Source organism: Lathyrus oleraceus, chromosome 4, assembly GCF_024323335.1.
Source record: "Lathyrus oleraceus cultivar Zhongwan6 chromosome 4, CAAS_Psat_ZW6_1.0, whole genome shotgun sequence".
Classification (NCBI taxonomy): Eukaryota; Viridiplantae; Streptophyta; class Magnoliopsida; order Fabales; family Fabaceae; genus Lathyrus; species Lathyrus oleraceus.
Window position 1 is genome coordinate 204546355 of NC_066582.1, and position 13986 is coordinate 204560340.

General features: G+C 36.0%; 1 protein-coding gene across 1 annotated transcript; it reads left to right on the forward strand.

Moving 5' to 3' along the window:
* Positions 1–13222: 13222 nt before the first annotated feature.
* Positions 13223–13609, forward strand: LOC127136665 (uncharacterized). Its single transcript, XM_051063203.1, has one exon. It carries the CDS (start codon positions 13223–13225, stop codon positions 13607–13609), a length of 387 nt encoding a protein of 128 aa, XP_050919160.1.
* Positions 13610–13986: the final 377 nt, after the last annotated feature.

Sequence of the window (13986 nt, forward strand, 5' to 3'; positions counted from 1 at the left end):
GCCTTTCGGTTTAAAGAATGCTAGTGCAACATACCAGAGAGCTATGGCCACTCTTTTCCATGATATGATGCATAAAGAGACTGAGGTCTATATTGATGATATGATTGCTAAATAAAGGACTGAAGAAGAACATGTTGAGAATTTGTTGAAGTTATTCCAGCGTTTGAGAAAGTATAAACTTCGCTTGAACCCCAATAAGTGTACTTTTGGTGTTCGCTCTTGTAAGTTGTTGGGCTTTATTGTCAGCAAGAAGGATATTGAGGTTGATCCTGCCAAGGTCAACACAATACAAGAGATGCCTGCACCCAAAACTGAGAAGCAAGTCAGAGGTTTTCTCGATCTCTTGAACTATATCTCAAGATTTATATCGCATATGACTACCACATGTGCACCTACATTCAAGCTCCTTCGGAAAGATTTGTCTTGTGATTGGACCGAGGATTGCCATAAAGTTTTTGGCAGTATCAAAGAGTATATGCTTGAGCCTCTGATTATGTCTCCGTCTCTTGAAGGAATACCTTTGATCATGTATTTGACTCTGCTTGAAGAGAGTAAGGGTTGTGTTCTTGGTCAACAAGATGAATCTGGGAAGAAAGAATATGCAATTTACTACCTCAGTAAGAAGTTCACCGATTGTGAGTCTCAATATTCTATGCTTGAGAAGACATGATGTGCTTTGGCTTGGGATGCTAACCGTTTGCGCCAGTATATGTTGAATCATACTACTTGGTTGATATCCAAAATGGATACAATTAAGTAAATTTTTGCAAAGCCTGCTTTTACTGGGAGAATTGCCCGTTGGAAGATGTTATCATCTGAGTATGATATCGAATGCAGAGCTTAGAAAGCTATTAAAGGTAGTGTCTTGGTTGACCATTTGGCTCACCAAGCTATTGAAGATTATCAGTCAGTGCAATTTTATTTCCCTGGCGGAGAGATTTTGTACTTGAAGATGAAAGATTGTGATGAACCATTGCTTGAAGAAGGGCTAGAACTGTTGGTGTAAGCCCTAGAGGTCAATACTTTTGGTACTTGTATTGAATTATTTATTAATAATAAAAGGCTTTTTTGTTTATTATGTTTGTTTAATAAAGTACCTAGAATGGTTAGTCCGTTTAATGTATCAAGTGTGACTTAATCATGAGATCCCATTAAACATAAGGACACTATTCTTAAAGTACTCGTAGTCGAGCTTTGTTGTGAAGTGGGATAACATTAAAGCATTAAGACTATTATGTATATAGACTAATGATCACATCTCATGGATCATGGATAAGGAGTTATCAAGTCTTAAACATAGGTATGAATATTAAGAGTAATATTCATATTGGATTGACCCGCTATGAAAATACTATATAAAATGTTATGCAAAGTGTCATAAATTATTCTCATGGTGATAATGGTGTATACCACCCTTCGACCTGAAACCACTATGGATCCTATATGTAGAGTCGAATGCCTTATTGCTGATCAAACGTTGTTTGTAACTAGATGACCATAAAGACAGTTGACGGGTACTCCACGAAGCATGCTGAGGGACATGAGTGACCTTGATGGAATTTGCCCATCCTGTGTAACAGGATAAATGTCTAAGGGCCCAATATTGAATTGGACAAGGATGACACGGTCTATGCCTTGTGTTCAATATAGACATAAGGGAAAAAGGGTAATTGTACACATAAATATTATCACAAAAAGGATTTGTCAGATCACATGACATTTTCGTGTCTTAAGTAGCAGTGATGTGTTGCTAGATATCGCTCACTGTTTATTATGTTAATTACGTGATTTGATATAATTACCAATGTCGCGAGAACCTACAGGGCCACACACAAAAGGAAGGATTGATGAGAGATAGAGTAAATAAGTAACACCATAAGGTACAGTGCACTTAAGTGAATTGTAGAACATCGTAAGGTACAATGCACTTAAGTAGAATATGAAATATCGTAAGGTACCACACACTTAAGTGATTTTGGTATATCATAAGATATAAGCCATATACACTTAATTAGGCTTTTTAGCTTATAACCCATACAAGTGGTTCTATAAATAGAACCCTTGTGTAGAAGCATTAGATTAGATGAAAATTTTGTTTCTCTCTCTCTCTCTCTCACTCACTCACTCAAAGCATTCATCCGTAGTAGCTAGCACTGAGATTGAAGGAATCTATTCGTGTGGACTGAGTAGAGGTGTTGTCGCCACAAGAGGTAATGATTTCTATCACTGATCATGCCCATTCGTAAAGATCATTAAAGGAGAAAATTTTAAATTCCACTGCGTTTTGGATCTCCATTCTCCTTCAAGAACCTAGTTCCTGTTGGGGCATGATATTTGATGGAGTTGTTAATTCGTATGATAATGGCATTGGGGCAGTGATTATTACTCCTCAAGGCACCCATTTTCCGTTTACAGCTAGATTAACCTTCAAATGCACAAATAATATGGATGAGTCTGAAGCTTGCATTATGGGGCTTGAGGAAGCCATTGATCTCAGAATTAAGTATCTACGTCTATGGAGATTCAACTTTGGTTGTGAATCAGCTCAAAGGTGAGTGGGAGACAAATCAACCCAGTTTGATACCTTACATAGATTATGCGAGGAGGATATCAACTTTATTTACAAAGGTTGAGTTTCACCATATCCCTCGAGATGAAAACCGAATGGCAGATGCTCTTGTAACGTTGGCTTCCATGATTGTGGTAAAGTTTTGGAGTGAAGTTCCCAATTTCACTGTGATGTGTATTGATAGGTCAACTCATGTGTTTTCTATTGAAGAGATCAAAGATGATAAGTCGTGGTATTATGATATCGAATGTTTCCTTCAAAGTCAGATTTACCCGCACAGGGCATCTTTGAAAGATAAGAAGACTTTGAGAAAATTAGCTGGCAATGTCTACCTGAATGGTGATATGCTTTATAAGAGAAATTTTGATATGGTTTTGCTCAGATGCATGGATAGACACGAAGCATACATATTGATGACTGAAGTCCATGAAGGTTCCTCTGGTACTCATTCCAATGGACATGCTATGGAAAAGAAGATGTTGAGAGCATGTTACTATTGGCTGACAATGGAATCTGACTATTGCAAGTTTGTGAAGAAATGCCACAAGTGTCAAATATATGCAAATAAGATTCATGCTCCTCCGACATTGTCTAATGTAATTTCCTCTCCATGATCTTTCTCCACGTGGGGAATTGATATGATTGGCATGATTAAGCCCAAAGCTTCTAACAAACATCATTTCATCTTGGTGGCTATTGATTACTTCACAAAATGGGTTGAAGCGACATCGTATGCAAATGTGACCAAGCAAGTTGTTGTAAGGTTTTTCAAGAATCAGATTATATGTCATTATGGTATGCCATGCAAGATCATTACTGATAATGGATCGAACTTGAATAATAATATGGTGGAAGCTCTTTGCAAAGACTTCAAGATTGCACATCATAAGTATTCTCCCTACATACCCAAGATGAATGGGGATGTTGAAGCTGCAAACAAGAACATTAAGAAGATTATCCAGAAGATGGTCATGACGTACAAGGATTGGCATGAGATGCTCCCGTTTTCTTTGCATGGGTACCGTACATCCATCTATACTTCAACAGGTGCAACCATTTTCTCTCTTGTTTATGGCATGGAAGTTGTGCTCCCTGTAGAGGTTGAGATCCCATTATTGCATTTTTTGATGGAATCCAAGTTGACTGAAGCTGAATGGTGTCAGACCAGATATGATTAGTTGAATTTTATTGAAGAGAAGAGATTGACTGCCATGTGTCATGGTCAGTTGCACCAACAGATAATGAAAAAATATTTTGATAAGAAGGTCAAGCCTCGTGTGTTCCAGGAAGGTGACCTCGTTCTCAAGCATATTTTATCATTCAAACCTGATGCTAGGGGAAAATGGACTCCTAATTATGAAGGCCCATATGTTGTTAACAGAGCCTTTTCAGGTGGTGCATTGATTCTTACGACTATGGATGGTGAAGAGTTCACGTTGTAACGATAAATTCATGACCATCAAGCTATGGATAAGCTTGTCATCAATAAAACCAGAGTCACCACTGCACTTTTATTGTTTCCAAAGGAAAAGGGAAAAGTACGAACAAAACCCAAAGATAAGAAGTTTTCAAATAAAAACTAATAAAATGCCAGAGATTATAGGTAAGGGGGTTAGTTACACAGAGGGAAGGTGTTAGAACCCAAAATGTCCTAGGTACTCCTAGGGAGCCCTTTTTTATGTGTGCATATGTGTTTGGTATAAAATATGTTTGAGAAAAATAGGGTGTGGGGATGATAAAAGAATTCATTAATTATATTTTTGTGTTTGACAACACCTTCAGACTTATGCCTACGTACCCACATAAAAATGAAGGATCAAAACCTCGTAGTTCGTGGTAACAATTTCAAAATGAGTGAATTGCTTTTAATTAGAAGTTTAATTGAGAAGGGAACAAAGGCCAAAAAAATTGAATGAAGTTGTTAGTTCTTTTTGTCTTTTGAAATATTAAGTCAATATGATTAAGTTTATTTACAATTTAGATTTAAGAAAGAGTTTGAAAATTCAATGGCATAAGGCCAAAGTTTCTAATTATTAAAACACAGTCTAAGTCTGAAATCACAAGCAAATAAAGTTTTTGAAAGGGGGGAGAGATTTTAAAATTTAAGAAGTGGGAGAAGATGAAGAGGCTACCCTAAGAATAAAATTAAAAGTTAAGAGTTGAAAAGATCTTATCAATGGTGTCATACCTTAAATTTTCCCCTAAGTTTTTTCACTCGCAAAAGCATAACATGAACAGGTCCATTTTGTCGTGCATTTCATTAGTTAAAAAGCATTTTATCAGAGTTTATATAAAAAGTTAGGAGTTCTGGCATTTTATTTGATCTTGATAATGTTCATTCAGTCATATGTTGATTGAGAAGTCAAAAGATTTGATTTCTCGAATCTCAGTGCATCATTCACTCACTTACATCTTGTTTCAGAGGTTCAGAGATTGATAATGAAGAGTATTAACATTGTATGAATCTTTGTAGGTTTTAATTGTGATGGAGAATCATAAGTAAATGGTCCAAGAGCGATTCATTTGCATCTGATTGTCTGTTCACGATTATTCAGTCAATAATTCAGTTCATTTACAAGAGGTTTTCATTTTGTACTTGTCACAACGTGCATTTTATTTCACTCGAAATAATTTTTCGGATCTACAGACAGATTGGTCAAATTGTTTCTGAATTGTACTTCAAATTAGCGGGCAAAAAAATTTCAAAATTGAGCTTGCAGACGTCAGTTTTTTTTAATTTATGTTTCACGTAGTTCAATCTGGCATTCTCGTTTTATTTTTTTTGACTACTTTTTTTTGTCGCATTTTTATCCGCCTGTGCCTTTTAACCGGTCGATTTTATTTCAAAATTTGATCAAAACTTTTATGTTTCCGAGAAATTTCTTTCGCGGTGGTCATTTTAATGCGTTCAGTTTATTTTTTCGGATATTTTACGCCTGATTTTTATTTGTTTTTTATCCGATTATTTTTGGTCTTTTGCCAAAATAATCGGGAGAATTATTTAGAATTCTCTATGGTTTCAATTTTATTTTTACTCATGTTTATGTATTTTTAATTTTATTAATAAAGTTAAAAAGATTTAGTTTTTATTAATCAATCAACTTGGATTATTTATTTTTATTTTTTAAATTAATTTTGTTTAAAAAAAATCTTTTGACTAATTATGGAATGCCACTTGGCATTACTTTTCTTTCTCTTTCACTTTTTCTCTTATTTCCTTTTCTTTTCTCTCTTTTCTTTTTCTCCTTCCTATCTTCTCTTTCTCTCTCTCCACGTTTCTTGTTCTCTCACTCACATATTTATGTTTTCTCTTTTTCTCCACTCTTTTTCCTATTCTCTTACCACATCACTTCAACAAACAGAAAAATAATAATAAAATATTTTCTCATTTCTCACTAAAGAGCAAACCGCCCTCCCTCTCTATAATATCCCACCTCATCTTTTTATCACAAAAAAAAATATCAGCAACAGAACTTACTAAAAATATTTACACTGTTCAATCTCTCAAACCTCCATCCACTTCTTCACCATTCACATTGCCACCATTAAACCAACACTTCAAACCAAGAACAACAAAACTCAGATCCTAACTCCAAGCTCTATCCGTCAGAAACGTCCAATAATCCGACCTCGCGACCGCGACCACCGCCATTGAAACTGTCGTCTCCGAAATTAATTATGTTAGTTTTTTTTTTCACTTTTAATTTTGATCTGTGTTAGACTTAATTTATTTATGTTGTGCTAAGTTTTTAAGGATTGAAAAGAGAGATTTAATGAGAGTTTAAGTTGGAGATTTAATGATTTAAGTTAGAAATTAATTAGTTTAAATTAGTTTTAGAAAAAAAAAAGAAGAAATTTTTTGAGTCTTTCTCCCCTTCCACGTGTCAGGCAGGGGGTGGTTGTTTTTAAAAAATAAAATAACAAAATAAAAAAGGAAAGAAGAAGAAGAAATGATTTCCTCTCTCCCAACACACACATCACCGTTTTGTTTATTTTTTTTTTTAATTATATTTTTTTCCTTAGTTTATATTAGTATTATCATTATTATTATTATTATTGTAATTATTATTATTATTATTATTATTATTATTATGAATATTATTATTATTACCATTAATTTAGTATTAATTGTTAATATTATTACTAACTTCCTATTTATTACTATTATCATCATTGATTATTGCTATTCTAATTCATTAATTATCATTTATTCTCTAATTATTATTATTATTATTATTATTATTATTATTATTATTTATTATTATTATTAGTATTACTACTGATGTTACTATTATTATTATTTATTTTATTTATTTCATTTATAAAATATTATTATTTATTTATTGATTTTTTATTGTTTTTCTTATTATTTGTTGTTATTACTGTTCGTATTACTATTTATTGCAATTATTAGTATTATTGAATTTTTATTTATCATTATTCATTATTTTATTTTTATTTTTATTTTTTATTTTATTAATTATTAATATTATTATTTATTTATTGATTGATTGATTTATTTATTATTATTATTAGTATTACTATTAATTGCGATTATTAGTATTACTGAATTTTATTTATCATTATCTATTATTGTTTGTTTATTTTTTTTTATTAACTATTATTATTATTATATATTTATTTATTTTGTTTATTTTTATTATTCTTATTATTAGTTATTATCATTATCAATTGTTGTCATTATTTGTTTATTTTATTTTATTTATCATTATTTATTATTATTTGTATAAGTTTTCCAGATTATTATTATTATTAGTTTTGTTTTATTATTATTATCATATTTATTTATTAATTAATTGGTCATTACTTATTAAAGATATATATATATATATATATATATATATATATATATATATATATTTTTTTTTAATTTGATTTAATTGTCCGATTGATTTTTCACAAATGCGTAGTAATTTTAAAATTAAAAATTCAATTTAACTTCCGATTTTACTTCGAGTCCCTTGGCTTTCTCTTGGGCCTTCTTACAACGAAATTCTTTTATTATTTTTTTTATTTTTATTTTTTTCTTTTTCAAACTGTCTTTCAAAACTTATATCATTTAATTATTATATTGTACCCCCATTCCTAAACACGTGTAATAAATTTACCGCTTTCATTTACTTTACTGTACTATTTGATTGTTAACAGAAGATTAAAATCAACCCTTTTAGAAAAGAACAAAAACAAACACTCGATCCAACGTCGAGTCTTTTTTCCAAATCAAATCCAAATTGATTGCAAAGTCGAGCACTACCCCCCGCCACATCCAAACTATTTTCATAAAGTCAACTTCAGACACTTGATCCAATTTCAAGTTGTCCCGCTGTTTTTAAAAGCTTTTCACAATAGAAATGAAAGAAACTGATTAAGTTTAGACTTTCTCTGTTTTGAATGTTAGGATACTGCTGTAGAGCTCAATGTTCAAACATTCGTCTTCCATATTAAAATACAATAATTACTAGAATTAAGTCATTTCTCTTATAGAAGAAAAAGATTGATTGGGTATCGACCTTCTCTTTCCCGATTATTTGGACACTGCTGTAGAGCTCTCTGTCTGACTAATCGTCTTCCGTTAATGAACTTTGACCTAATTTGCCACACATTTTCATAATAAAATTTTGGATGAAAAGAGAGTGATTGAGCTTAGGCCTCTTCCTTTTCGAGCATCTGAGTACTGCAGTAGAGCTCCCTGCTTAGATGCTTGTCTCCGCTTAAAATCAACTCAAACTCATCAAACTTGTTTTCCGCCCTTGTGCGACTCCGAAAACATTTTTCAGAAAAGAGTATGCAACATCCATTTTGATGCGAAACAAATAAAGACTTCAGCCTCCATGAGTGAGCAGCAAGTAAAGGTTTAATCTCTCAAATGTGATCCAAGCATCACTCTCTTTAAAAGCAATTCACCCAGTAGTTCTCTTTGGGTAGAACTACGTATGCCTTGAGTTCTTCATAGCACCTGGAGATACGTAGGAGCAGGATTGCGAAATCTTGTCAGGCACATTAATATTAAAACACCCCTACGTCTTTCCTTTCTCTATTTCTATTTCCTCACCCGATAAGTAGAAGATCACAAACGATATCACGCTAACACTCTAACACGAAACTAACTAAATGGGTCCCATCGAGTACGATGGATGTGAGGGGTGCTAATACCTTCCCCTTGCATAACCGACTCCCGAACCCAATTTGGTTGCGACGACCATTTCTTTTTGATTTTTATGGGTTTTATTGATATTTCCCCTTTCCCTCTTTGGGAATAAATAAAGTTCGGTGGCGACTCTGTTTTGTTTATACTTCGAGCGTTCCTTACGCTTGGGTATTTTTCGCGCCGCGACAGCTGGCGACTCTGTTGGGGAAGAGATGATCTCCTATGCGAGTCCACCCTAGTTTAGTTTATTTTGTGCTTGAGTGTTTCTTTTATCTATTTATTTACTTCTTATTTGTTCTATCTATATATGCCTTTATTATCTGTATTTTCAATTGCTGTATTATTAATATATGGTATCATTGGAACTTTCTGGACTATTGGCATTTGTGTGAGGAAAAGCTTTATACCCGAGCTATGAGAAAAACTTAAGTTAGGATGGTGGTTGTGTAGTATTGACCTGCGAGATATCGGACTCGTTAGGTTGATGCGAGAACCCCACTCAGATGAGATCCCTTGAAAGTATTACTGTCTTACGATTAGTCGTTTTGGTGGTGATACTTTCAACCTCGATCTATGATTCTAAGGACCTTTTGTAGAACCCTGAACCTATGGCTTTTAGGACCGATGGTTGTGTAGTGTTAACCTATGAGACTTAGGACTCGTTGGGTTAATACGAAGACCTCACTCAGAATAGATCATTTTTGAGGATATTATTGTCTTACGAGTAGTCGTTCTGACGATAATATTATCAGGTGTGATCCATGACTCTGGGAACCGTGTCTAGAACCGTGGAGTCGATAGTTGTGTAGTATTGACCTACGAGACTTAGGACTCGTTGGGTTAATACAAAGACCTCACCTAGAATAGATCCTTTTTAAGATATTATTGTCTTACGGTTAGTCAAATTGGAAATAATATTCTTGAATTGGGTCCATGACTCTAGGAACCTTTTAAACCCTAGAGCATACCTGTGTTTGGTTTTCCTATTCCTGGAACCTTTCCTCCACGAAGTAATTAATCAGAATGTTCCAATGATCACCTACCCAACTGTACATACATAAACATAAAACATTTCATAATCATAACACATTTGACATGTGCATATTTTCAAGGGACCTAAAGACTCGTTTGATTGCAGGCATTCAGAAGACATGGGTAGCAATCAAAAAAGTACTTATTCATTCAAGTTCAGGAATCCAAAGCTAGGATTGATTAAGGGGTTGATCTCAGATGTGAAAAAAATCAGAAGGAACAACTTTTGTGTTGAGTATGGTGACCTGTTGACTATCATGAACACCGAGGTGGATGCTTGGGCCATTTTCACTTTGGCACAATTCTATGATCCTCCCTTGCGGTGTTTCACATTCCAGGACTTCCAGTTGGCGCCAACACTGGAAGAGTTCTCACATATAGCAAACATTGGTATCAAGGATGAAATCCCTTACACCGGTCTAGGGGAACTTCCTACACATCAACAAATAGGTTCAGCTATACATCTAGATAAAGCGGAAGTGAAAGTTAATCTTAGACCAAAAGGAGACACTTCAGGTTTCACTTTGAAGTTCTTAGTGGGAAAAGCTTCAGATTTCAAAAGTAAAGAAGATTGGGTCGCTTTCAATGCTGTGTTAGCCTTGATACTCTGTGGGATTGTCTTATTCCCGAACATTGATGACTTCGTGGACATGACTGCTATACGCATTTTCTTGCTCAAGAATCCCATTCCCCATCTTGCTTGCAGATGTTTATCACTCTATCCATTGGAGAAATGAGAAGAAGGGGGGGATGATCCAGTGTTGCGCTCCTTTACTGTATAAATGGTTCTTATCTCACTTACCAAGCGAAGGGCCTTTTGTTCAGAACAAGGATAACCTCAAGTGGTCTAAAAAAATCATGTCTCTCACTGCCAATGACATCACATGGTACTCTCGTGTTTATGATGATGTGGACATAATCGTCAAATGTGGCAACTTCCATAATGTGTCACTCATAGGAACTCGAGGTTGCATCAATTACAATCCTGAGCTTGCTATGCGGCAACTTGGGTTTCCTATGAATGACAAACCAGAAGACAAGTTGTTAGAAGGTTTCTTGCTGGGAGAAGGAGGGAAGGACTTTGATTTGGTGAAGAGGATAGGTCGTGCCTGGACTAAAGTTCGTAGAGAAGGAAAAAGGGAGCCTGGAAAGAAGAATTGTATAGCTAGAGGGCCATATACAAGTTGGGTCCAAGCCAGAGCTTCTCAAGACAAACTACCATACCCTTATGAGCCTCCAATGCATACAAATCCTCCAGAACCTACTCACATCACTATAGAGGAAGCTAAAGAGCTCAAAGTTGTCATCCAAAGTTTGGAAAAAGAGAATGAAGAGCTACGGTTGAACCTTCTCCGAATTACCGAAGAAAGGGATAATCATAAGTGGGAGCTTGGGCGGAAGAAAACACAACTTCAAGCAAATGTGGAAAGGACTGATAAGGAGGAATATAAGAGAAAAAGAGTCAAACAGGGGTTAGATCAGGCTGAGAGCTGTTTAAATACCGTCAAAAGCCAACTGAAAGAGGCTGAGAGGGATTGTCGTGAGAAAGAGAAATGGTGGAAGCTCGCCACAAAACAAAAGATGGAGATAAGAGAGACGCTTGAGGCTGAGATAGCCAACCTCAATGTTTCACTCTATGAATCAAAAGAAAGGGAAGAACGAGAATACCGCAGTAAAGAGAGTGCTCTGGCTGCTATTCAGGTTACACCTGAAATGTGGAAAGGAAAGTGCCAGGAGGCTGAAAATGCTAATGAGTGGGAACGATACTGGAGAGACCGACATGACTCTTTGCTACAAGAAGGTGAAGATTGGATGAACTCAAGGGAAAATGTGAATGCTAGTTTGGCAGCCTGTGAGGAAACCATCCAGTTTTTACATGAACAAAGAAATGAGTATCGAGACAAGTTTGCTAGTTTGATAGACTACTGTAATGGCATGGCTACGAATGTGCCTTTGATGCTAAGATGTGCTTTGGAAGACATAGACAATGACAACATCCCTCATTCAGTGACTGAATTTATTTATCTTTGTGAAAACATGATGAAAAGGTTCAAAGGAGAGTTGGAAGATCTCAACAAACAGAAGCCTGCAGTTTGACCTTTTTTTTTATGTTGTACTTTCCTTTATGTTTGAAAGAATATTTTGTACTCAATCCTTGTACTCTATTTTGAATTGAATGAATGAAGGATTTTGAGTTTCTTTTGTACAAAAAAGTTTGGTTCCATTCTTGTTTTATTCCCCGTGATCTCTTTGAATGTTTGCTAAGTTACAAGGAATCTAACACGGTTCCCTGAAAATAAAATTGAACATAAGCATAAAAGACATTTTTAAATCCACGTACATTAACATATGCATCATGCATTTCATTTCTCAAAACAAAAACTCATTCCATTTTTCCTCGTGTCCAGTAGTTCAAGCTGATTCCTCAACGTGCATACGCTACTCGCTCCAACACAAGAAGAATCATGGATGTAGTTAGAGAAGAACAAGCTGCCTTCAGAGAGGAGATGGACTCTGTCAAAAGCAAGATCAAGCAGATCTTTGAGGCTATACAAGCTCTGGCTAGAAGGGAAGAAGAGGCTCGTGTTGCCGCTGCTGCAAGGAACGATGCTCTAGTTCAAGGGGTTGCTCTTCAGTCAGGACCTTCAGTTCCTATTCCAAATCCCGTTATCTACGGTCTTCCTCCAGGTTTTGTTCCACCTCCTGAAAGAAGTCATGTGCCTCCACCTGCGCATACTTCTGGAGTAGCTGATGGAGTCACTGCGCAAGGACCTCCGATAGTCAATCAAGTGGTCATTCCCCGCACTGATGAGGAGCTCCAGGACGAGTTTGAAATGCAGAATTACAATGGAGCTACTCCAGTGGTCATCCCTACTGCTGCCTAAGATTCTGAGGCTATCTTGATGTGTCGTGCTCTAGCCGAAAAGCTAAGAATCTTGGAAGGACATAACTCAACCCGTTTAAGTGCCTTGGAGATGTGTCTAGTCCCAGACGTGGTGATTCCTCCAAAATTCAGAACGCCTGAATTTGAAAAATACAAAGGACTCACATGTCCTAACATACATTTGAAAATGTATTACAGAAAAATGGCTGCCTATGCCAGAGATGATAAGCTCATGATCCATTGCTTTCAGGACAGTCTAACTGGGGCATCTTTGGACTGGTACATGCAGTTGGAATGTAGCAACATCCACACTTGGGATGAGTTGGCTGAAGCATTCGCAAAGCAATACAAATATAATACTGACATGGCACCAAACCGTACTCAGCTTCAGAGTATGGCCCAGAAAGACAATGAATCTTTTAAAGAATACGCACAACGCTGGAGAGAATTGGCTGCAAGGGTGCACCTGCCGTTGGTTGATCGTGAATTGATTGACATTTTCATGGGAACCTTGCAGGGCCAATATTATGAAAGATTGATCAGTAGTGTGTCCACAGGATTTTCTGACATGGTGATCGTGGGAGAAAGAGTAGAAGAAGGACTGAAGAATGGTAAAATCCAGGGAGGTTCCAACAGTCAACCAATCTTGAAGAAGCCTTTCAACGGATTCAAGAGGAAGGAGGGTGAGACTAGTGCCATTTCTTCTCAGAGGGGGAGACCACCGTACAAAGCTCCTGCTTCTGTGCCTTATTATCAGTACCCTTACGTAGCGGCTGCTCAATATCCAACCATGCCTTACCGTCCAATTACTCCCGTTCCTATTCCAGCTCCGGTACCTCACTATCAAGTTCCAGTTCCTCAATATCAAGCTCCACAACCTCAGTTCCAGGCTCCTCCACCTCAACATCAACAGAGAATTCAACAGAATAATCAACCACGTCCAGTTCAGCAGTAACGACCAAATCAACAGAGGCTATATCAACAGTACAATAATGTGAATACCACTCCTATCCTAATGACTTACACTCAATTGCTACCGTATCTGATTCAGAATGGGACTGTCGTGCCAAGGGCATTACCTCCAATGCCAAAGCCGCATAAGCCTTGGTATGATAAGAATGCTAGATGTGCCTTTCATGCTAATTCAGAGGGTCATACAACAGAGAATTGCAAAGTGTTCAAGCTCCGGGTCCAAGAGTTGATAAATCAGAAAATATTGTCTTTTGCTGATGTTCCAAATGTGGGGAACAATCCTTTGCCTAAACATGATGGTTCTGGTGTCAATGCTATAGAAAGTTCAATTGATGATGGATTGATAAAGAATGTGTTCAA